The sequence below is a fragment of the Topomyia yanbarensis genome, chromosome 2, assembly GCF_030247195.1.
Source record: "Topomyia yanbarensis strain Yona2022 chromosome 2, ASM3024719v1, whole genome shotgun sequence".
Lineage (NCBI taxonomy): Eukaryota > Metazoa > Arthropoda > Insecta > Diptera > Culicidae > Topomyia > Topomyia yanbarensis.
In genome coordinates this window covers 455,689,314-455,711,870 of record NC_080671.1, presented here as the reverse complement: position 1 = coordinate 455,711,870, position 22,557 = coordinate 455,689,314, and the positions used below count along the sequence as shown (strand labels likewise).

At 39.9% G+C, this 22,557-nt stretch overlaps 1 protein-coding gene across 1 annotated transcript in view; it reads right to left on the bottom strand.

Annotated features, from left to right (window-relative positions):
* The window catches only part of LOC131685868 (nephrin), a 548,850-nt gene that overhangs the window by 170,032 nt on the left and 356,261 nt on the right, over positions 1–22,557 (bottom strand). Inside the window, exon 5 of the mRNA XM_058969878.1 lies at positions 11,081–11,142. Coding sequence (XP_058825861.1) covers positions 11,081–11,142 — 62 coding nt within the window. The remainder of the gene's footprint in view (positions 1–11,080; positions 11,143–22,557) is intronic.

The following is a 22,557-nucleotide window of genomic DNA, read 5'->3' as shown; positions in this document are numbered from 1 at the left end:
TCGAGTTCGTGATCGGACTTGGCACTACGCGGACCCAACCTAGACACAAGTCTGTCTGGAGCACTGAAGGTCGGAGCGACTGGTAGTGAAGCCAGAGCCAAATACAACCGTCTGATGGCCACCAGGTATGGCAATCAGGCGTGGATTTTTACCGACTGGTTATAGGAGTAAGCGGAGTAGGCCTACCGGCATCATACTCATTTTTCTCGACCGAGGCGTCTGCTTTCGCACTCGCCATGGTCCAGCAACCGGAAAATACACTCGTCGTTTTATTATCGGATTCTCTAGTAGTCATCCTTGCCCTTGAGTCGGAAAAATCCCGCCACCCCTTCATCCAGGCTATCGAGACCGAATATGACCCAGCTTGGCGGCCATAGGGAGATACGCCCGCCGACATCTCACCAGACTTGTCCCCAGATATATTAGGCAAGTTGAAGGCAAGGATAGTTTCATGCGTCATTGGCGCAGCAATACCGGACACCTCCAGTGCATCAAAGTCTCGCGTCTTCAGCAGCAGAAATAACCAACTTTAAACATGATTAGGATCCAACGAAAGACTTGATCGAAAAATTAAACAAATCTGGAATCTATAAAATAACTTGCCCACACTGTAACAATATATATGTAGAACAAACAAAGAGGAATTTAGAAATAAGATTCAAAGAACACATCGCAGAAACAACAAAGGCCGAAAACGCAATAAAAAGTGGATGTAGCTGAAAGCATAGAAATACATAAACAAGATCCGTGTGCTCTGCTCAATAGGGACTATTCAATTCTACCCAAACCGCCACAACAAGCATCAGAAAACGACGAGACACCTCATACCTAATAAAAACATTATTTCCTTTTTTACCGTTAGCATATTAGCTCTAAATTTATACCTAGTTTACTACTTATTTCATATAAAACTACTGTAACTGCTATAATTTTCTTCATAACTGAACTGTACAAACACTGAAGAAGTCGTCGAAGACGTCGACGTCAACGAAATACGTGTAGCCATGTTAATTTTATAAATACCTGGTTGAATTCAAAGAAAACATTTATTCCTTTAATATTTTTATTTTTCAGCATTCCACCAAGACACTCAAAGAAAAACTATTTTTCCAGGGTAAAAGGTCCTCTAACACGGTCACCGTAAGCCTTCCAAGTGGTAATTATTTATTTATTTATTATTTTCATCTGACCGACATGGTCTACATGAAATAGAATGTGGAAAAGCCCATTTGAAGTTCGTGCTAAAAACGCCCTTCAAATGCGCGTAAAAACCCCATCATCTTTTCGCATATACATTAGACTGCCCAGAAAAATAATAAATTTTTGAAAACTCAATCGGCCCACCCTGAGTCGATTCTTAGTCCCACCAGGAGTACTTGCTCCAAATTTGAAGCAAATCGGACAAGTCTAACTACCGGACCAACGTGCTAGAAGTTTGTATGGGATTTTTCGACAATTTACATGGAGAAAACCCTGTTGCTCACATTTTCGCCGCCAGGTGGCATTGTATACATCAGATTATCACCAAAAGTGAAACTTAAGAAGATAATTTTATTATCTACAACTTTGTTGCAGACTGCAAAGCGATCCGACTCCAATAGGAAAAGTTATTAAACTTTCAACGAAGTGATGCTTGAGTCAGTTTTGCATGGGGCCTAGCAGTGCATGATAGTGTATCAGTACTTGGTTCTAACAAACTAAATATTTGTCATGTATTTCGAATAGACTTTTTAGTGCAAAGGAAAATAGTTCTGTTGTATCATTCACACTGTCCGCGTTATTCAGCATAGTCCCCCAATCGATAGTTTGCAGCGAGTGGTTAAGTCCGACAAAATCAGTTTTTGTGAAATTGAACTCCAAATCTTCGTACATCTCGTCAAGAAGAATATGCTGTGGACATGCAAGTCTAACAGAAAGTGGAGGGTGATGGGAGTCAGTATCAACAAGCGACTCATCCGCCTGATACACATGACAATTCGCCGATGCTTCTTCATTAATGAACACAAGATCTAAGGAGGATTTCGACCGTTTTTTACCGTACACATCTGCAGTAGGGCATTGCAAAAAAATTTTTTTTTTGAATTCTCAAAGGCCCCCCCTCTCATATTGTGAAAAATGTCAAAGTAAGCTCAGATGCCAAATTTCACATCATTTGGACAATTTTAGACCCCCGCCCACTTCGATTGAAATTTTTTGAAATTGGTACTATGGGAAAATATGGGGGAAAAATACATTAAATGCTATAACTTTTGAAGTAGCAATCAGAAAATTACAATTTATACCTCTTTTGGAAGGAAATAATCTTAGTATTTGAATGAAGATATATTTGTTTCTAGAAAAATACGGGAAAGTGGAGTACTGCGTCCTTTTGGCCCCAAAATCCCCTATTTTTAATGATTTTTCTGCTCCGTGATGCAAATCATACATATTTTGTAGTTTTTCTAATGTAAAAAATCTCAGAAATCGAACGGAACCCTTTTGACCTTAGTCCGAATACGAGAAGTTGGGGTTAAATGGCCTTTTGACATTCACATTAAACTTCATCATTTTCTCGTGAATATATCTCTATTATTCTTCACTCAATTTTCATAAACTATACCTTGTTGAACGTGGAAAATCCTTAGGATTATAACAAAAATAGATTCGTTACCGGTAAAATTCAGGAACATCAAATTATCTGACATATAGTGTCGATTTCACATTTTTATCATAAAATCGCACATATTAACTCCATTTAACAACAAAATTCTTATTTAATTTACTACTTTTAGTGTAAAATATGCTTAGGGATCACATGAGAAAAGTTTCATTCCTGGAAAAATAGGGAAAGTTGAGATATTAGGACAAATAATAAAAAAATGAGATTTGTAGAGTAAATATCAAAAAGTTTGATGTTTCTGAATTTTACCTTTAACGTTTTTATTTTTGTTTTATTCCTCAGAATTTTACACGTTCAATAAGTTACATTTTATGAAAATTGATTGAAGAATAATAGAGATATATGAATGAGAAAATGATAAAATTTAATATGACTGACAAAAAGCCCTATAATCCCAACTTCTCGTATTCGAACTAAGGTCAAAAGGGCTCCGTTCGATTTCTGAGATTTTTTCACATTAAAAAAACTACAAAATATGTATGATTTGCATCACGGAGCAGAAAAATCATTAAAAATAGGGGATTTTGGGGCCAAAATGACCCAGTACCTTACTTTCCCGTATTTTTCTAGGAACAAGTACATCTTCATTCAAATACTAAGATTATTTCCTTCCAAAAGAGGTATAAATTGTAATTTTCTGATTGCTACTTCAAAAGTTATAGCATTTAATGTATTTTTCCTCCATATTTTCCTATAGCACCAATTTCAAAAAATTTCAAGCGAAGTGGGCGGGGGTCTAAAATTGTCCAAATGATGTGAAATTTGGCATCTGAGCTTACTTTGACATTTGTCACAATATGAGAGGGGGGGCCTTTGAGAATTCAAAAAAAATTTTTTTTTGCGATGCCCTAATCTGCAGCATGTTAAGAAGTGACATCCCGTCCAGTAGAGAAATACTAGATCTCGATAAGGTTGAGTCAGAAGGGTCGGCATAAGCATAGCCGGACGAAGTGCTTTTCCACACTATACTAGGCTGATTGTAATCTCCGAATAGCAAGTGATAAGCATTGGGATCAAGTGAATTTGATATATCCAGCGCAGTATCGATATGCTTCTGAATAATATTCGCATCTTTTGCGGAGTCCGGGGGGAGATATACAACACCTACACAGATATTTGTTCCATGGCTATTGACGTTCACCCAGAGTTGTTCGAGACCATTGTTGTGACTTATTTTGTGCTTAGACGATAGCCGATTTGAAACAGCGATTAGAACACCATCACCACTTGTTTTGCCGGAAGTAATTTTATCGCGATCGTTGCGATATACCGTGTACCTAGGACCGAATAACTGTAGCGAGTTTATATCGTCGTTCAGCCATTCATGCACAATAATATCCTGATCCGCATCATATGTAGCCACAAACAGCTCGTCGATCTTCGTGCGCAGTCCTCTCACATTCTGGTAATATATTCCTAGCTGTTGAGACAAGTCACCATCGGGCAGTCGGGCAGTCGAAACAGTCATGGTGACATCAGGGTTTGAGTTGCTGATTGCTAAACGAGTGGCGTTGGTAGAACTGGAGCTGTATCGTCCATTGGTTAACTGGAAGCGGAGATTTCTTTAAGGGGGAGCAGTATCGAGTGTAGCTTCGGGGGGACATATACCCTCCTTGGCATTACCTGGAGAAGTAGTCGTGGTGTCATCATGATTTGGGTTGCTCATCGCTAGACGAGGGACGATAGTGGAACTGAAATTTGGGAACTCCTGATCAGACGAATGTAATTGCTATAGATATTGATATTGCCGTCTTCTCTCTGCCATTTGTTTGTATACTGTGCACTCGCTACTATAAGAACAGTGACTCGTAACAAGACCTAACCCATACTGTTCATTCTGTCACAGTTGATACAGCACGTAAAGGCAGAATCACATTCATATGCCCTGTGATTTCCTGCACATTTGGAACATGTCTGGTCTTTTTTACATTCAGTGCTTTTGGGGCCATAATTGCAGCACTTGAAGCAGCGTATAATACCGAAGCATTCCACAATCCTACATCTTTCCCAATCAATATTTACCCAACCATCTTCCACCAAGGCATCATGTGCGTTTTGGTTAACCTCCACAATGAAGTTGTGTGAGGTAAATTCTGTGCGCTTATTTGTAAAACACTGTACCAATAATGCGCAAGTAGTGACGGACGCATTTGCAGAGAAATACCAGAAAAAATCCTCAAACACAAACTATAATGAAATGTTTCCTAACAAGAAAGCCGCACTGATAAACGTATTACCCAAATCAAGTCGACCGAACCTATTTAAGCGCTTCAATGCAGACTTCACTATGGACGAACTGATGTGGGCTCTCTCCAAGGGTGGTGGAGCATCCACAGAACCTCACAATGTCGGATACCCCTTACTGCAACGACTCCCGTTCTCCGCTAAAGTAGCTCTGCTAGAATTGTTTAACCAGGTGTGGGACTCCCGTCTTATTGGACTAGAAGACAATGAAAGACTGGATCGTCGTCAACATGCATTTCGTTCGGGAAGAGGTGTCGAATCCCATCCAGTTCAGATGGAATCGCTCATCGATATTAATGGCAATCAGCATGCCGAGGTAGTCTCCCTCGACATATCCCAAGCGTACAGTACGACTTGGAGACCTGCTATTCTCCGAAGCTGGAATATTATTGGCCAATTTTTTAACATTCTATCAAGATACGTATCTGATTGAACCTTCCCAGTATCAGCGAACGGAGCAACATCCAGCCACTGCGTGTCAGAAAACGGTGTTACGCAGGGATCCATCCTATCCGTTATTTTATGTCTGGTTTTCGATGGAACCGATTTTTGAAATAATCCCAGCTGGTGTCAAAATTCTGCTTTATACGGATGATGTCCTACTAGTAGTTAGAGGCTCAAACCCAGGCAAAATGCGATGTCAACTGAGAAAAGCTGTCAATTCGGTTAGCTGTTGAGCCACCAATGTTGGTTTCGAAATTGCACCATCAAAATTTAAGCTACTCCACATCTGCAACATAAGGCATCGCAAGCGTGGCCGGGCAATCCAAATAAATAAGACTGCGATTTCCTGTTTAAGAAAAATGAGGATAGAATAACACTTATCATTCAAGAAATAACGCAGAACAGGCATTATCAATGAGTTAATATTGTTAATATACTCTTACAGAATACGTTTAGAAAAGTTATAGTGGTTGAACCGTTGGTTGCTGTTTATGTTTTGTTTTTATTCAATTTTCCCCTAAGGGGTTACACATTTTTGTCAGGATGAAAAAAAATCGAATTTTTGTAAATTAGATATTCTGAAACTACATACGCTGACCATTTTCTTTCAAAGCATGTATCTCGAGATCATGATCATTTGGGAAGGTGGTGTCTTTGGCAATATTCATAGGCAGGTCGAGCTCTGTCCTACGGCGAACAAATTAGTTCAGAACTTGCCCACTAGATGGCGCTAAAAGAGTGAAACTTTATGGACATATTTATAATATCTGATAATTTAGGAAAATGCTGTTTTTGGTAAAGTTCTCCAGGGCGACAAGTGCTGTTTGACAATGTATAGAAAAAATTCGATTTTACCCGCTAGGTGACACTAGTGAGCACGCATTTTACCTTTCAATTTCGGCATCTCCATATAAAGGCATTTTAGAAGGGTAGTGTCTTCAGCAAAGTTGCTCGAGTGGTCGAGGATTAACCAACGGTAACAGATTAGTTTACAATACTCTCACTATGCGGCGCTAGTGAGCGTTCATTCTTTCTGCATGTTGTAGATTGTAATATATCTCAAATGTCTAATGATTGCGCTTTCAGAATATTGTAGATCTTTTTTTGAAGTATGGTAATTACTAGGTTACGCGAGTAAGCACGTGTTCTGGGTGAAATTATTAAGCACGCATTTTTTTCAATTTCATCATTTCAAAATTAAGGCTGTTTAGAAAGCTGGTGTCTTCAACAAAATTGTTTGATAGGTCAAGCACTACTCAATGGTGACCGATTAGTTTGGTAGACTCTCACTATGCGGTGTTAGTGGGCGTGGAAGCTTTCAGCATATGGTAGATTATGAATTATCTCAGAAGTCTAATTAATTAGAAAGATGGTGTTTTCGGAAATGTTTTTGAGGAAGAATAAGGGCTACTCGATTATTAATAGATTCTTGCTAATTTTATTTAAATTTCTGAAGTAGCCTCAAAACGGATAAGAGGATAAATTCATCAACCCATTCTCTGGCGCATTATGAAAGTATTCAAAACCAATCTGCCATCATCAGACAGCTCTAGAACTACCGTTGAATTTCACTGAAGAAAGCCTTCTTCTAAACTGTCAAATTGGTGCTAAAATTCGTAAATATTTTTTTTTCTCTCTAATGCCACCTAGTAACTGAAATCCACGTTAATCTGATAACACCATTTTCATGTATTATCAAACTTTTGACTTAAGCTACTACGTAGTAGAAGTTGTATTCTCCCTAGCAATGAGTGAGTTCTGAACTAATCTGATCACAATAAGATAAAACTCAACCTGTCGATGAATTTTGCCAAAGATACCACTCATCCAAATTATCCTGATCCCGAGAAATAAAATTTGAAAAAGAGCTTGCTCACTAGTGCTGCCTGGCGGGTCCATTCCAATTCAGTCTGTCTATAATCGAGCAGCCCTTGATTTCCTCAAGAACTTTGCCGAAAACACCATCTTTCTAAGCTACACTCGTGAGATTTATCATAATTTACCAGGTCCTAAAAGTTTCTGCGCCCACTAGCGCCGCATAGTGAGAGTATTCTAAACTAATCGTTGGGTAGTTCTCGACCTCTCAAGAAACTTTGTTGAAGATACCATCCTTCTAAACTGCCTTTATGTTGAGATGCAGAAATTGAAAAAAAAAAATTAGTGCTCACCAGTCACCTAGGGGGTAATCCAAAATATTTTTTACATTGTCAAACAGCACTTGTCCCCCTGAAGAACTTTACCAAAAACAGCGTTTTCCTACTTATCGTACTTATCGTACTTTATCTATAATGTTGAGAAAGTTGCATTCTCATTAGTGGGCAAGTTCAGAACTAATTTATTCGCCTTAAAACAGAGATCGACCTGCCTATGAATATTGCCAAAGACACCACCCTTCCAAATGATCATGATCTCGAGATACAGGATATGAAAATAATGCTCACTAGCGCCAACTGGCGGGTTCATTCAACTTTAATCTATCCATAATCAGGTAGCCTTTGACTTCCTCAAGGACTTTGCCGAAAACACCATTTTTCTAAGTTAATAGACTGTTGAGATATATCATTATCTACTACATGCTGAAAGCATCTACGCTCACTAGCGCCGCATAGTGAGAGTATTGTAAACTAGTCTGTTACCGTTGGGTAATCCTCGACCACTCGAGCAATTTTGTTGAAAACACTACCCTTCTAAACTGCCTTTATGTTGAGATGCAGAAATTGAAAGGAAAAATTCGTGCTCACTATAGTCATCTAGTGGGTAAACTCGAAATTTTTTCTATACATTGTCAAACAGCATTTGTTGCACTGGAGAACTTTACCAAAAACAGCGTTTTCCTAAATTATCAGACTTTAGAAATAATAATGTTATGAAAATTTCGTTCTCATTAGCGCCATCTAGTGGGCGAGTTATGAACTAATTTGTTCGCCGTAGGACAGAGCTCGACCTGCCTATAAATATTGCCAAAGACACCACCTTTCCAAACGATCATGATCTCGGTATACATACTTTGAAAGAAAATGTTCACTAGCGCCGCCTGGCGGGTCCATTCCAATTTAATCTATCCATAACCTAGTAGCCTTTGGCCTCCTTGAGAACTTTGCCGAAAACACTACTTTTCCAAGTCATTACAATTTTGAGATATATCATAATTTACCATATGTTGAAAGTTTCTACGCTCACTAGCGCATAGTGAGAGTATTCCAAACTAATCTGTTACCGTTGGGTAGTCCTCGACCTCTCGAGCAACTTTGCCGAAGTCAGTACTACTCTATCTAATCACAATATTGAGATATAGAATTATTTTAAAATGTGTTGAATATTTGCATTAGCACCAGTGCCGCCTAGTGGGGTAATTGCGAGTTATACTTTCTACCATCAAGAAGCTCTGGACTTCTTTTATAAATTCTCCGAAGACACCACCTGTCAAAATAATCAGGGTCTTGATATATTTGACATTGAATCCATTTGATGATAGTCGAATTTACGACGAGAATTTCGATTTATTCACTCTTTCTTCATAGCACCCCTGGCGGCATAGTTCTCAACTAATTGGATACCCAATTACTCTAAGTTATAGGCCCAAGTGAGTACAACAACTTTGGCAAAGAAAGTATGGCACTACATGTTGACACAGACGAAATAATCGGCCACAGCCCCAATTAGTCGAAATCCCATAAGCTATGGGTATCCTACAACGCGGGTACCGCGCAGTAGGAAGCCGCGTTGTAGGAAGCCGCGCAGTAGGAAGCCGCGTTGTAGGAATCCGTGTAGTAGGAGACCCGACTGTATTTACATTTGCACAAGCCGTACAGCCTGCTACAGCGACGCGTCACTACAGCTCTTGCCAGAACGGTGGCCAAACCGAGTACATTTTCCCGTACAGCAGTAGAATACATTTTTGTTTTGCTGCTGTACTCCGACTGCTCGGTGAGCGTATGGCGTAGTAAAGTTTGTTCTCTCGCTTTGTACACTTTTCTCTGCATAATCAAAGGGAGAGGCCCGCACACGAAAGCGTTGATGCCGGCCATGGCGTATACGAACCGCATTCGTTGTCGTCGTTTGTGATTAAAAATATTGAATGGATTAAAAATATTAAAAAGTGTAAAATAAGGAAAGAGAATCTGTACCGCTCGCATCTGGTGACTGTACTGGGGGCAGTATTTTTTGTCATGTTACTGCTTTGCTTGCAGACTGCCGTACATCGCTGGGCGTCCTGCAATAGCGAACGACAGCAGCGTCGAAAGAGAAATGAGAATGTAGGCAGAAAAATTACAGCCGCAGAAAAGGTGGGCATTTTGCATCCTTGGTACTGACGTCTATGCCTTTTTGAACAAGCGGAATAACCTTTATCTCCTCGTTACAATTTAGTCCTTCTTTAGACATTTTTTCAACAGTCGTGACAGACGTGAAACTCTAAACGTAAGTTAAATTGAAAGAGCTGTTCAATTTCAGGAACTTTTCATTCGATAAGTTTGAATACAGAATCGGAAATCTCTCGGTCTATCATTTGTTGATCGCGAACACAGTTAAACAAGATTTTTTCTTCTTCAAATCTAAAGTTCGTAGGAATCGACTACTGACAAAGCTGACTCAGATATAACTTCTTTAAAAGATTTCTCCTAACAAACTTGAAGTTGCTGTCTTCGCAAAAGTTGTAAGCAAATAAATTACCTTTCATATTTTTATTTGCAGTTTTTCTGCTGCATACAATGCCACGGCGAAAAAATGCAAGTAGGTGGGTTTTCTGCATGTAAATGAAAACCCCCATATAATCTTAAAGCACGATGGTCCGATAGAAAGACTTGTCCGATTTGGCTCAAATTTGAAGCAGCCATTCCTGGTTAGACTAGAAATCGACTGAGGGATGGGCTGATAGGAGTCACTCCACTGTCCAACCAACCCAATGTCGCTTGGATGTGCTACAAGCTGTCAGGAAACATCGTTGTTTTCGACGGGTCTTTACATCTAGTAATCTATGAAAAGCTCTCTTCCGTCTTTGTATTCTGCATTATTCAAGCTTTCATACTGCGTAGGAAAATCTATTCATCATAGCTTTTTTCCGCTTTGAAAGGAACACTTAACAACCCCTTCCTCTAGTTTATTAATATCCGTACATGTCAATTACGAAACCTCGCTGCAAATGCAGATGTTTCACGCTAGAATAGCTGGTTCAGCTATCCCTAGCAGACTGTTTGCATAATAACTTCAACGTCAACTCCTTTCTGGCGTAGATAGTAGCTCGCAACTCTTCCAGCCCTCCCCAATAGAAGCTATTATTCAATTTCCTGAGAGCCGCAGAATCCCGGCACGTTCTAAACAAACACTTTGCCATATACATTGTCCAAACAGTAGGTAACTACACAGCCAGCCAGCCAGCCAACCAGGCAGGTAGCTGCAGGCACAAACCAACCGGCCTATTATCCGTCCTCAGCACGGAAGCCGCCAGAAAGATGTAAATTTTCCGTCCCACCCCTACTTTTCACTACGCGGAGGTCGTCGTCGCTGGAATATGTACATTATCCGAGCACGAGCCTGGCAATGTTTGCCAATTCAATTTCCGCCTACGTACTTCTTGTTGTCGACGTCGTCGTCGTCGTCGTCGTCGGAACGTATCCGATGCGGTCTTGTTCTCGGAAGGCCTAGCGAAATGTACTTTTTAGCTTTGACCGACCCCGTGACGGCGGCGGCGGTGTATACGCAGCAACAACAACAAAAAATGTGGAAACCACTTACCCAGCACGTCCAGATCTATCCTGCAGTTTTTCGTTGGTGACTTTTGAAAGTCCACTCGGCATCTGTGAAGGGCGAAGGAAAGAAAAAGTTGATCTTTAGTATAATTGAAAGGAAATCATTTGCGATGAAGTCATCGCGGGGGAAATGTTATTTTTTGCTTCCAAAAACAGTAGGTACATAGAATGGAAAACCCACTTATAGCAAAGCGACCTATCTCAAGTAGCTCCCGGAAGAATTCGATTAACCCGAAAAGGATTACCCTGTCATCTAGCTTACAATGCGCCTTTTTCTCTGCTGAGATTTGCTACTTTCGTTGACTGGAGTGCTTGAGCAAAACAACCTACCCTTTAGTCGCATTAAAATTCATGAGGATCTACTTTGACTCCCGGTGCCTTGAAACATTAGTCAACGGGTGAAAATCTTCCACCGACCCGCCCGCCCGGAGAGTTTTATTGTATCGTCGTTAGAACAAACGACCGGGTATAAATCCACAGATTAGTGCGAAAAAGACCGGCACCACTCGATTTTCAATGCCCTCTGGCCCAATAAAGTCAACCAATGGACGACGACACGGTCGGAATAATAAATAGCCACCACCACCCGGACAAAGTAGGTATAGTAGCAAACCCATGTGTTTCTGTAGTGTGTAGTGTGTAGTGTAGTGTCCACTTAGCCAGTCAGTCTGTCCCAAGCCGGATAACCACCGGCTATCGAACCGTATCGATTGAACATCGTATTTCAATTTTGCTGCTTTTGGACGGACGGACGGAAGGACGCATCGAGGGAATAGGCGAAACTTTTACGACCAGAAGAGTTATAAAATGGGAATCAATTACGATGCTGCAGGGCAGGGCACGGATGGAGAGTGAAAAAGCCTCCTTCATCAATCGGAAGGCAATGCGGTTAAAAGCGATGAGGATGACCATGGTCGGTGGATAGGTGGGTTGTGTTTGACAGTGTGTTGTAGTTCGTCATTACATAGGAGAATGTAGGTTGTCTAAAAATTATGGAACATTTGTCATTCTCCCAATCAATCAATGCGATTGGAAGTGTTTGCGTTTGTCTCTGACTCGGAGATACGGTGTGAATTGTGTAAAAGTTGAACGATGCAATTTCGATCAGTTAAATGATGGAGATGAGGGCAACTGTATTCCGTGTGGTTCCGGGTGGGTCTGAATGGTCCAATTATTCTTCGTTCTTTACTCGATTTAGTAAAGTTAGTGTTACATCACTTACTTCTGTTTCAAATATCTGATGGCCAAGTTGGTTCCGATAGTTTCTGATGAGATAAAATCGATAAGCAAATCCTGGATTTACAATAGTTGTTGGTTTTGTGCCGTTTATGCTCAAAATGCTTTAATTCAATTGTGTCCTTAGGGTGAAATATAGTAAAATGCAAAGCTCTGGCTTGTTAGCTTTTGTGCTTGTGGGTCTTTTTGTGAAACTTTGTTTGTTTGTGAATACAAATCTTACTTCATTTTGGGTTCAGCTTCTCGGTTCTGCCAGATACTGATGAGAAGAATTCGAAACAATTTCTTCTAAAAAAAAAAGAATAATTATACAAGAAAGACCGCGTCATCTAACCAGGAAGGGAGGAAATAACTCAAAATATGGTAAAATACAAATAAGATTGATTTCTTATTAACTTCTATTACAATAACAGATATGAAATGAATGGTCACAATTGACCGGGGTGGGTAATTCGGACTACTTTTGCGGGGTAGCGTTTATACACAATGTGGTGAGAGATCGATAAAAAAACTATATCCGGATGAGCGATTTATCTCGTTTTCAGAAAAATAAGTACTTGCAAAAGGATTCGGTTTCAGTTACTTTTACTAGGTTTGATATCCCCATACATTTTCATAATTTCTTAATTTTAATAATAGTTTTTATTTTATTATTTTAATTTGTTTGAAATATTTTAATAAATTTTATCGCTTTGCTCGTTGTTTCTCAGCACGTTTCTCGTTATATCTCAGTAACCAAGCAAAATACTGAAAACGCTACTTTGTAGAAATTTTTAGACAAGTACTATGGCATACTGCACTGATAATATAAATTCGTAAATATAATGAAATCGATCATACAATACACGAATTCATTCGTCGTTTTCTGCAACGAAGTATTTTCGTGCATTCTAAATAGTAGGTTTCGTTCATTTCATGAACAAGAATGGCCGCTTGGTGAACGAAATCTTTCGTAAATTTTACACGTTTAATGTATACTGCACGAATGTAATCGTTGACATTATTTTTCGTGAACGAAACGAAATGTTTCGTGTATTTTAATAAACGTTTATGTATATTACAAACGATTTCGTTTGTCGCATTCGATGTTTTAGGATCAATTTTTGACAGCGCCGATTTTTTATTAATTAAAAAGATCGATCTGGCAAATTCGATTCTATTTAGACCTGCTCATCATTATTGAGTACTAGAAAGATTGTGGTGTGAAGAAATGAACGCTTGATGAACAAAAGTTTTAGTAACTTTTATTTATCAAGTGTACATGGCAAGAATGTTATCGTTGATAACGACATTATTTTTAGTGAATGAAATGAAGTCATTCGTTTATTTCAATAAATGTTTTGCCTTTCTCATATAAAGAAAGGCTATGCAATCACTGTAAAAATCGGGTTTTTAACCGAGGCCCGGAGGGCCGAGTGTCATACACCATTCGATTCAGTTCGTCGAGATCGGCAAATGTCTGTGTGTGTGTGTGTGTATGTATGTGTGTGTGTATGTGTGTGTATGTGTGTGTGTGTCATTTAAACTCACACAATTTTCTCAGAGATGGCTGAACCGATTTTCGCAAACTTAGTTTCATATGAAAGGTATAACGCTCCCATAAGCTGCTATTGAATTTTTAGTTGATCCGACTTCCGGTTCCGGAGTTACGGGTTGAAGAGTGCGGTCACCCAGCAAATTCCCATACAAACTGGTACCACCATGATGTTCAAATGATGTAAAACATATTAAAATTGATGTAACATTACTCTAGTTTGCGGGTCTGGATCACTACTGATCAATCAAAGTAGCTTTGACCACATTGGCCACCTATGACGGTTCATGACGCCCCCGGGGAACCCGCCAAGTTCCTAAGCTAATATCACACCCATTCCCCAACGAATTCTCTACCGATTTTTACAAACTTGATTTCAAATGAAAGATACAGTAATGCCATTGACTGCTGCTGAATTTCATTCGGTTCTGACTCTTGCTTCCGGAGTTACAGGGGTGTTAGTAAGGATACACTGGAATTTCCCATATAAATCGGTACAATCGTAATACCTCAGAGGCTAAAAACTATTGAAATGGTCACCAAATTACTTCTAATCGCAGATCTAGATCACTGATTGCCAATCAAACATTCTTTGAATATATTGTCCACTATCGACGATTCCGGAAGTCCGGAATTCCGGGCATATTCCACAATTAAAGTCACATCGGTTCTTCGGTGATGACTGAACCGATTTTCTCAAACCAAGTCTCAAATGGAAGGCAAAATATGCAGCTGAGTATTGCATCAGAGCTCCTCCGCCCCGATTTGTAGTATTAGGTCACTAACATCCATTCAAAGTCTATTTGGCCACATTGGCCACCATCATCGGTTCCGGAAGCCCCGGCGGATTATCTAAATTCAGAATAACAGTCACATCGGTTTCTCGGAGATGGCTAGACCGATTCGGCTAAACTTGGTCTCAAATGAAAGGTATTGCGTCCCCGTAAATGGCTATTTAATTTCATCCCGATCCGACTTCCGGTTCCGGAGTTACAGGTTGTGGCGTGCGATCACATAGCAAATTGTGATTCAAACCGATACGCCGATGAAAGCAAAAAAGGTAAAAATTTCGCTAAAATGTCTCTCAAACAACTTAAATTTGCTGTTCTCGGTCACCGACGGCCAACCAAACTTTCGTTGACTACATTGACCACCATAGATGGTTCCGGAAGTGCCCGGGAAAAGCGGCCACCTTTCAAAATTTACGAACTCACATCAGTTTCCCGGAAATGGTTTGGCCGATTTTCACAAACTTAGTCCCAAATTATAGCTATAATATCCCCACAGATGTCTATAAAATTTCGTACGGATCGCTTATATGGGTCCGGAAATATAGACTAAATCGTCCGGTCACATATGAAATTCCCATATAAGCCGGAACTCAATTTTTTTTTTCAAAGGGGGGACCCCATGAAATTTCAGAAATCGAATTCGTATTTTTGATGCCAAACATCTTAAAAATGCATGAAACGTCGAGATTTTATGTTATCTCGAAAATTTTTTTTTATAAAGATCGACTTTTTGGGACTGCCGATTTCGCACCTTTTTTCAGTTCAATATTACCGTGGCTGTTTTTTCTTTTTCAAAATTTTAGAACTCGAATAATGATATATTTTCCTGTATATAGTTGTCATGTGATGTATAATAATAAAATGTAATATATGCATTTAAAAGTTTTTAATGAATATAAACAACGCACACATTCTCGTGATTCATGATTGAGAAAGGCACAATTGCACCGCTAGGTGGATTAAAATAGGTTTTTCAAATTTTATTCGCAATTTCAGAAGGACCCTGATATCTTTGTGCCATTAATGTTGAAGGAAAATCTAATTTGTCGTCGCTTGCCACTCAATGCGTTCAGCCGTTTCCGTAGCTTTTGAGTAATGGAATATAGGCTGATGTCGTCAAGGAACTTAACCCAGTTTAAAGTCTTCCCTCCTTCGTCCACTTGTCATACCTCATTCCTGAGCTCGTTGTGACCGTTTTCCCGCAGTTTATGGTCCGGAGATGTACTTTTTGGTAGCGGGAGTACCTTCCTTCTTTTCAACTTATGGATTCCACCAGTGTACCGTTCAGCAAAATGGTACCCAGTTGGTCCTCAGTATGTTATCTCTAGTAGCTTGGGTGATCAAATCTGGCATTGCTTTCAGGGAATCAATGCCAGATTTGATCGTTGGGGAATAGCCACTACTTCCTTTGTCCGGGGCAATTGTCCAACCGCATTTTCCCACTTTCAAGGCTGCAATTATAGTAAGGTCCAGTGCAGAGACTGCGACCTTTCGGCATATAGTATAACGGCCTCGTAGTCTTCCACTACCTCCATTTTTTCCGTGAAATGTCTGCGGTATCTTTTTGAGTCCTATGCCGTGTGAGTAGCGTTAAAATGCCCCGTCATTTTGAAGGGGATAGCTTGTTGTCTAATAGGCGATCACAGTTTGTTTTCCACATCTCAGATATCATATGGTAAGAATTTCGAGACTCCCGTACATTCCACAGGGTGTGAGTTTCCGGTTTCGATGGTAGATTGGTTTTCGTACCTAGATCAACCGTCTGATAGGTGTTGAAGCCTTAACGTGATTTACGTATTGGTGACCGAACAAGGCATTCAGGTCTGTGCCATTTTTTAGGTGAGACTCTTGAATGGCCAGGCATATGGGTGTCATTTGGGCAATGTTGTAAATCGCCATTATTAGTTCTGAGAGCATTGATGTTCCACTGCATCATTAATGTTCATAGACTACGCTGTAGCTGTTCCATTGTTCTCTAAGACTGAAGGACTCTTCTTCGAGGGTGCTCGTTCATGGTTAGAACTGCGCTGTTCTTGATTTGGTATATTCCCTCGGCAGTGTAAACCGGCGTTATGACAGTCAGAGCCAGTGCAGCTACTGTTTTGCTATGTTGGGTTTTGAGGGTGTCTATGGCCGCATTTATCTACGCAAGCTCCGATGTAATGGGCTCTGGTAAACACTGAGGTGGCACTCTGTTCAAAGGGAGAGATTTCATTAGACAAATTACCCAGGAGTGAGCCGAACCCTACGTATCCGCAGCCGACCTGTTACTTTGTTCGTTTTTTTTCTTTGTAAATCTCATCAGGTGCCACGAGCAAACCCGCTACAGGGCTGAAGATCCGGTCGATGTTGGTTGGGCACAGTAAGCGGTACGACAAGACGTTCGTCCGTCGCGCCATCTGGTTTGTTTGGGTCTGGATTTTTAGGTAACAGTTTGCTGCTTGGTTGGGATAGGGAATAGAGCACCTCTGAGGGTCGCTGCTTTCCCATGGTTTCTGTGAGTTGTTGTTTTGTGTCTTCGTATTGAACTTTAAGCAAGCGCATCTTGTATGTTTATTGTTTTATCTTTATCATCAGTGATTGGATTCAATCGATCCGTCACTGCATCTGCATAACCAACGGCAGCTGTTCGTTGCGAGATCAGCTCTTCTGCTTCAGGAAACTATTCGATACACTGATAAAATATATTCGTAAATCGCTAGGAATTAGTTTCGTACAGAAAATTTTCATAAAATATACGAATTTTTCGTACATATAATGAATCGTTCGTAGTTCTATTGAAACACTTTTATTTTTTATTACGAGTTTTTCGTGAAAACTACGAAACGACTTTCGTTGGCTTATGACGAAATGGCTTCATTAGGCAAACGAATTGTTCGCTGGTATATACGAAAGTCTTTGTAATATTTACGAGCACCATTCGTCAAACCGTCAACGTCAAAGGAGCTTCAATAGAGGTACATTATGGAGTCATTGTCGCTATACGTCAGATAATTGTTGATCATCACGACGGTCTCGGTCTGACTATTTAGTAACCGTATCCATGTCCGCCGGATTTAGGAAGATTTCCTGAACCTCTTTCGCTTCCATTTGATCCAGAATCCGGAGCAGTACGGATTCAGTTGAGCCATCGCGAACTGCTCGTTGGTTTTGTATGAATAAGTTTTTCTCTGCAGGAGCAATGTCAAAATAATATGCTATTAAATACGAAAAATTCTCTTAGATGAACGAAATGATTTTTTGCGACCAACGAGATTGTTCGTAATATACACAAACATTTATTAAAATAAACGAAACATTTCGTTTCATTCACGAAAAATAATGTCGTTATCAACGATAACATTCGTGCAGTGTACATTAAATATGTAAAATTTACGAAAGCTTTCGTTCAGAAAGCGGCTATTCTTGTTTATGAATTGAACGAAAGCTACTATTTACAATGCACGAAAATACTTCGTTGCGGAAAACGACGAATGAATTCGTGCATTGCATGCTCGATTTCGTTATATTTATGAATTTATATTATCAGTGTACCTTAATTTTTATCACACTTTCTTTGTAGAGGTAAATTGGACTTATACGATGTCGAGTGGAATACTCTTCCTTACTCTTTTACTGCTTTTTATAACTCTTCCGATTGTTCCGTTTCTTGATATGTTGGATCAATCCGACACTCACACCTGATTTTTGTCCAAATCTCTTTCTGGCATTGTTTCATACTTTCTCATTAGAGATGCCTCTTTCTAGGAGATTCGAGTTATCTACCTTTTCCTTGCACATCATCAGAAGAAAAGTAATCCCTAAACTTGTTCTTGATGGATTTTGCACTCGACTAGCTACGAGTTACAACGATTTTAAAACTTATGATTTAAACCATTTGCAGAAATTCATTTTTTTCAATACTGCCAGTGCACCACCGACATCGACATTTTAAGCTTTAATAAATGAGAATATATTCATCGCAGAGATTTGGTACCTTTGGATGAAACATTCAGAATGAATTGCTGAATAACATAGATGTAGTCAGAAAATGAAAAGAAAGGGGGGTTAGGGGAGTGTACTTCCCAGCCCCTTTTTTATATTGTTTAGTATATGATAATGAGTAAATCTTCAGCGCAGGTTTAGCTTGAGCTTGAGCTTGAGCTTGAGCTTGAGCTTGAGCTTGAGCGAACACCCCTGGCTGCTACTCCGTTATCAATTTGGACTAGCTGAAGTTGCACAGTAGCGAAAGCGAAGTAGCGAAACATTTTTCAAAGTGCAACTCCCGTTAATCCTTAAAGTGTTTACTGATCAATACCTGGCGCCGGCCAGGCCCGAACCTAGATCGCGGAAGGAAAAAGAAAGAATGTTAGCCCGATACTTGCTTTTTGCTAGATCTCGTATATACTACTGCGCATTCCACAAGTATCACGGGAGGAGGATATTTGTTAATGAGTATAGAAGTTGAATTCAATTTTTTCATTACCGAGACCAGAGAGGTGACTCCATTATCTTGACTAGATATCGATCCATCAACTCATGGACCGGGGACCAACGGCTTTACTTCCCTTCCGAAGGAAGGCGTGACCACAGATTTTTTCACCTTAGAAAAATCTCAACGACCTCGGCTGGGATTGAACTCGGACCAACTGGAATGAGTGGCGGTCACGTTTACCACTCAACCACCGTCAACATCTTCAGCGCAGGTTTAGACCGTCAGATTAAGAAGAACTCTTAGGCGGTGAATACTACTATTTAATGGATCGGCTACTACCTCATTTGAAACTACACAACGATTGTTAAAAAAGCTTATATATTTTAAAACCGCGCTCGTGGTTACTGAATCCATTGCTCATCGAAAATGTTCTACGATCCTTAACCGATCACCTCTTATGAGAAGAAATGGTAAACATTTTTGACTGACGGTGAAATCTTGTAGTGTAGCTCAGATTTTCACCGACGTATTCAAATTGGATGTTCAATTTGGGGTGCGCGTTAGTGGGATCGGGGACAACCTTGCCTTCAAATTGCTATTCAATCTTCTTGGTGGATCGTAGCAATCGCCTTAGTTATCACTTGAAATCCTTAGTACATTCCGGGTATCATTTTTTCTGGTTCACTATTGGCCATCTCGGCACTGGATTCCATGGGATCCAGGTACCTGTATATTCTAGTGAGTGATGTTACCAGCGATCCATTGACTACAATATGCGAGATCAACTACTATCACACGGACTACTGTACTACTGTCAAAACCATGATAAACTGGAGCAGTGATTCTCAACCTGGGGTCCGCGGACCCCTAGGGGGCCGTGAGGTCGTTGCTGGGGGTCCGCGAAGAAAAATATATTTTGCGAGTGCAGATTCAAATTTCAAGTCTTGTTTCCTAATAAACTGAAAATAGCATATTGATAGCATACAAAATCGATATTTATCCGTGGTGGTTCGCAGTAAGCCAGGATGATTTCTAAGGGGTCCGTGATACGAAAAAGGTTGAGAACCGCTGAACTAGAGGATAGGATCGAGTAACCTCAAACAAATTAATAAATGAACCGGCCGATACCATCGGCTAGATCAGACAGCCCTCTCTAGTTTACGTGTAAGTCACTGACCTTCCCTAGTAACAATTGAAGTTTTAGCCACTGATAAAACTTAGATTGCACTTGTAGCGTGCTATAAAACTTCAATTGTTACTTCGGTTCTTTGCTCACCTAGATCATCTAGTGTTCCCTAGGGCCCTACATTACTGCCTTCAAATGAGCTAACTGTGTGAACGCTCACACACACGGGTAGACTTTCGAAACTTCGCTTGCACTTAGGCAAATGGACAAAAATTGTGTTAGTAAATTGGATGATTTCTCATATACTGCAGACTGCACGAAACCTTTTTGTAGTGGAATAACGAGGTAATCCTTTCCGTATACCTAGGCGCGACGAATTAACCACAACAGACGAATTCTCGATATTTAATATCGAAGCGTGGTGTCTTGTGTTTGGCGGTGCAATCTTTGAATTGCAAAACAATATTTTGTCATATTCCGACGTTTCGGCCAGTTGAGAATCTTTTTCAACAATTCCAAATCTTGTTACATTGTTTTTACCGATAGTTCTTTTGTCCAGAATCATCCGGTCCAAGGTCTGTCCAGCGGTTTGAATCGAAAGTTTTCAATTGAAACCAATATTTTTTATGCAACACGATTTTCCGTGTGAAAATGTTTAGCTGAGAAAGAACTACAATAAAATCTGATCGGTCGGTGAATTGGACGTGGCGATATCGTAGTCGTAGTTAGAAATGCAATAAAATTGATCGTTCTAGGGAAATGACCGTAGGTCTGTCCATATTCACTATTTTTACTGATTTTTTACAAAGACCTAAAAACACGTTCTATTTGAAACGCCTTACTGAAACTGTGTAAAAATTTAATAATATTTTTAAAAAATCGCGAAGCATATATTGAATTTGGCCGCATGAATAATACTATCGTACTATCCATCTATGAATGTAGGTGTAGACAATTTTGTAGCATGTTCGTGCATCAATGATATATTTTGTTTGCGAAAGCAATACTAGGAAAAGAAGAGCGTATTCTAAAATACAGTTTGTTAGCACTGACGGTAGAAGGCTGCTGGAAGTTTCAACCACATTTTAGTGATTCCAAAAATCAATAGAACCTTTCAAAAATCAACAAGTTGCAGCGTCGAAAATTCAATGCAATAAAAACCACTCGATTGATAACTGAGTAACGTATGCTCAAACAGCTCTATATCTATATATCAATATCAACATTGAATGAGCAGTATCTAAGTTCAAAATCCACAAAAAAACACCCCCAGCAGGAACGATAAATCTCGAAGCCTGCCTCTTTCTCATCAAAAAAACTTTTTTTTTCTCCAACATCGCATTATTTTTGCATCATGATTCGAGAAGACTGACTATCTCAGCAGGTCATGGAAATGGAGCTTCTTTTTTCATTGCTGACGGCAGGACAGTGTGAGTGCGCTTGGTCAGCACCGGTGCCCACCCGCGTAGTAGTTACCAAGCAACAAGAGTCAATAGAAAGCAGAAGAAAAAAAAAACACGATTTAGATCAGTTGCTCGTTAGGAGCACTTCGATGCTTTGCCAATGCGCCATGACCTATCATTACTGTGGAGATGCTTGGTCATCGCGCCCGACAAGAGTCCTTGCGGATCGACGAACGACGACGGCTGACCAATCACTGGAGGCTGGTGGTTCGTTTTCCGATGCTGACGGTTGGTTACTTTACCGGTGCGACTTTTTTTTTGTTACTATTATTCTGTGAGCTTGGAATAAATTGAATATTTATGCACGAAAGGATAACCGAGGGGTTGTTTGATTTTTTTGTCTCTGAGATGGTAGGCAAAATAAGGACAGGCGATATGTTCTATCTGAAGTATTATGAGAATGGCAATTTCTCTTGGAAATATTCAGGAGTCGTTTGGTGTTATGTTTTGTCATAAATGTGATTATAATCAGTGTCAAACGATTTAATTTCTGTAAGATTGGCGATTTTTCCTCACAGTTTTCATTGTTTCTATGGCGCGTTCAAAAATCGTACGAAATGAATTGAACATAACCTTTCAAAATCACATTTTCAACCACAAAGCTGTACCGCAATCAATTCGCTGACGACCAAGTTTCGGTTTCAGTAGGTTGATTCTAAGTAGGCCTTGCGAAAACTTTGCTTAGGTCGTTTCGATGCGTGCTTCTGTAATCACACCGAGCTTATTTTCGTCATAAATTTGTCTATCAAACCAAGGCCATAAAGTTCCCCGATGTGGGTTTCACGCTATTAGACAGGAAGCTGAAAATTTTCCGGCACGATAACCTTTCCCTTCAAATTGCGTGAAAAGCTGCTTTTTATTGAAAGAGAAAGGATAAACTTTTTTCAAGCATAAATCAT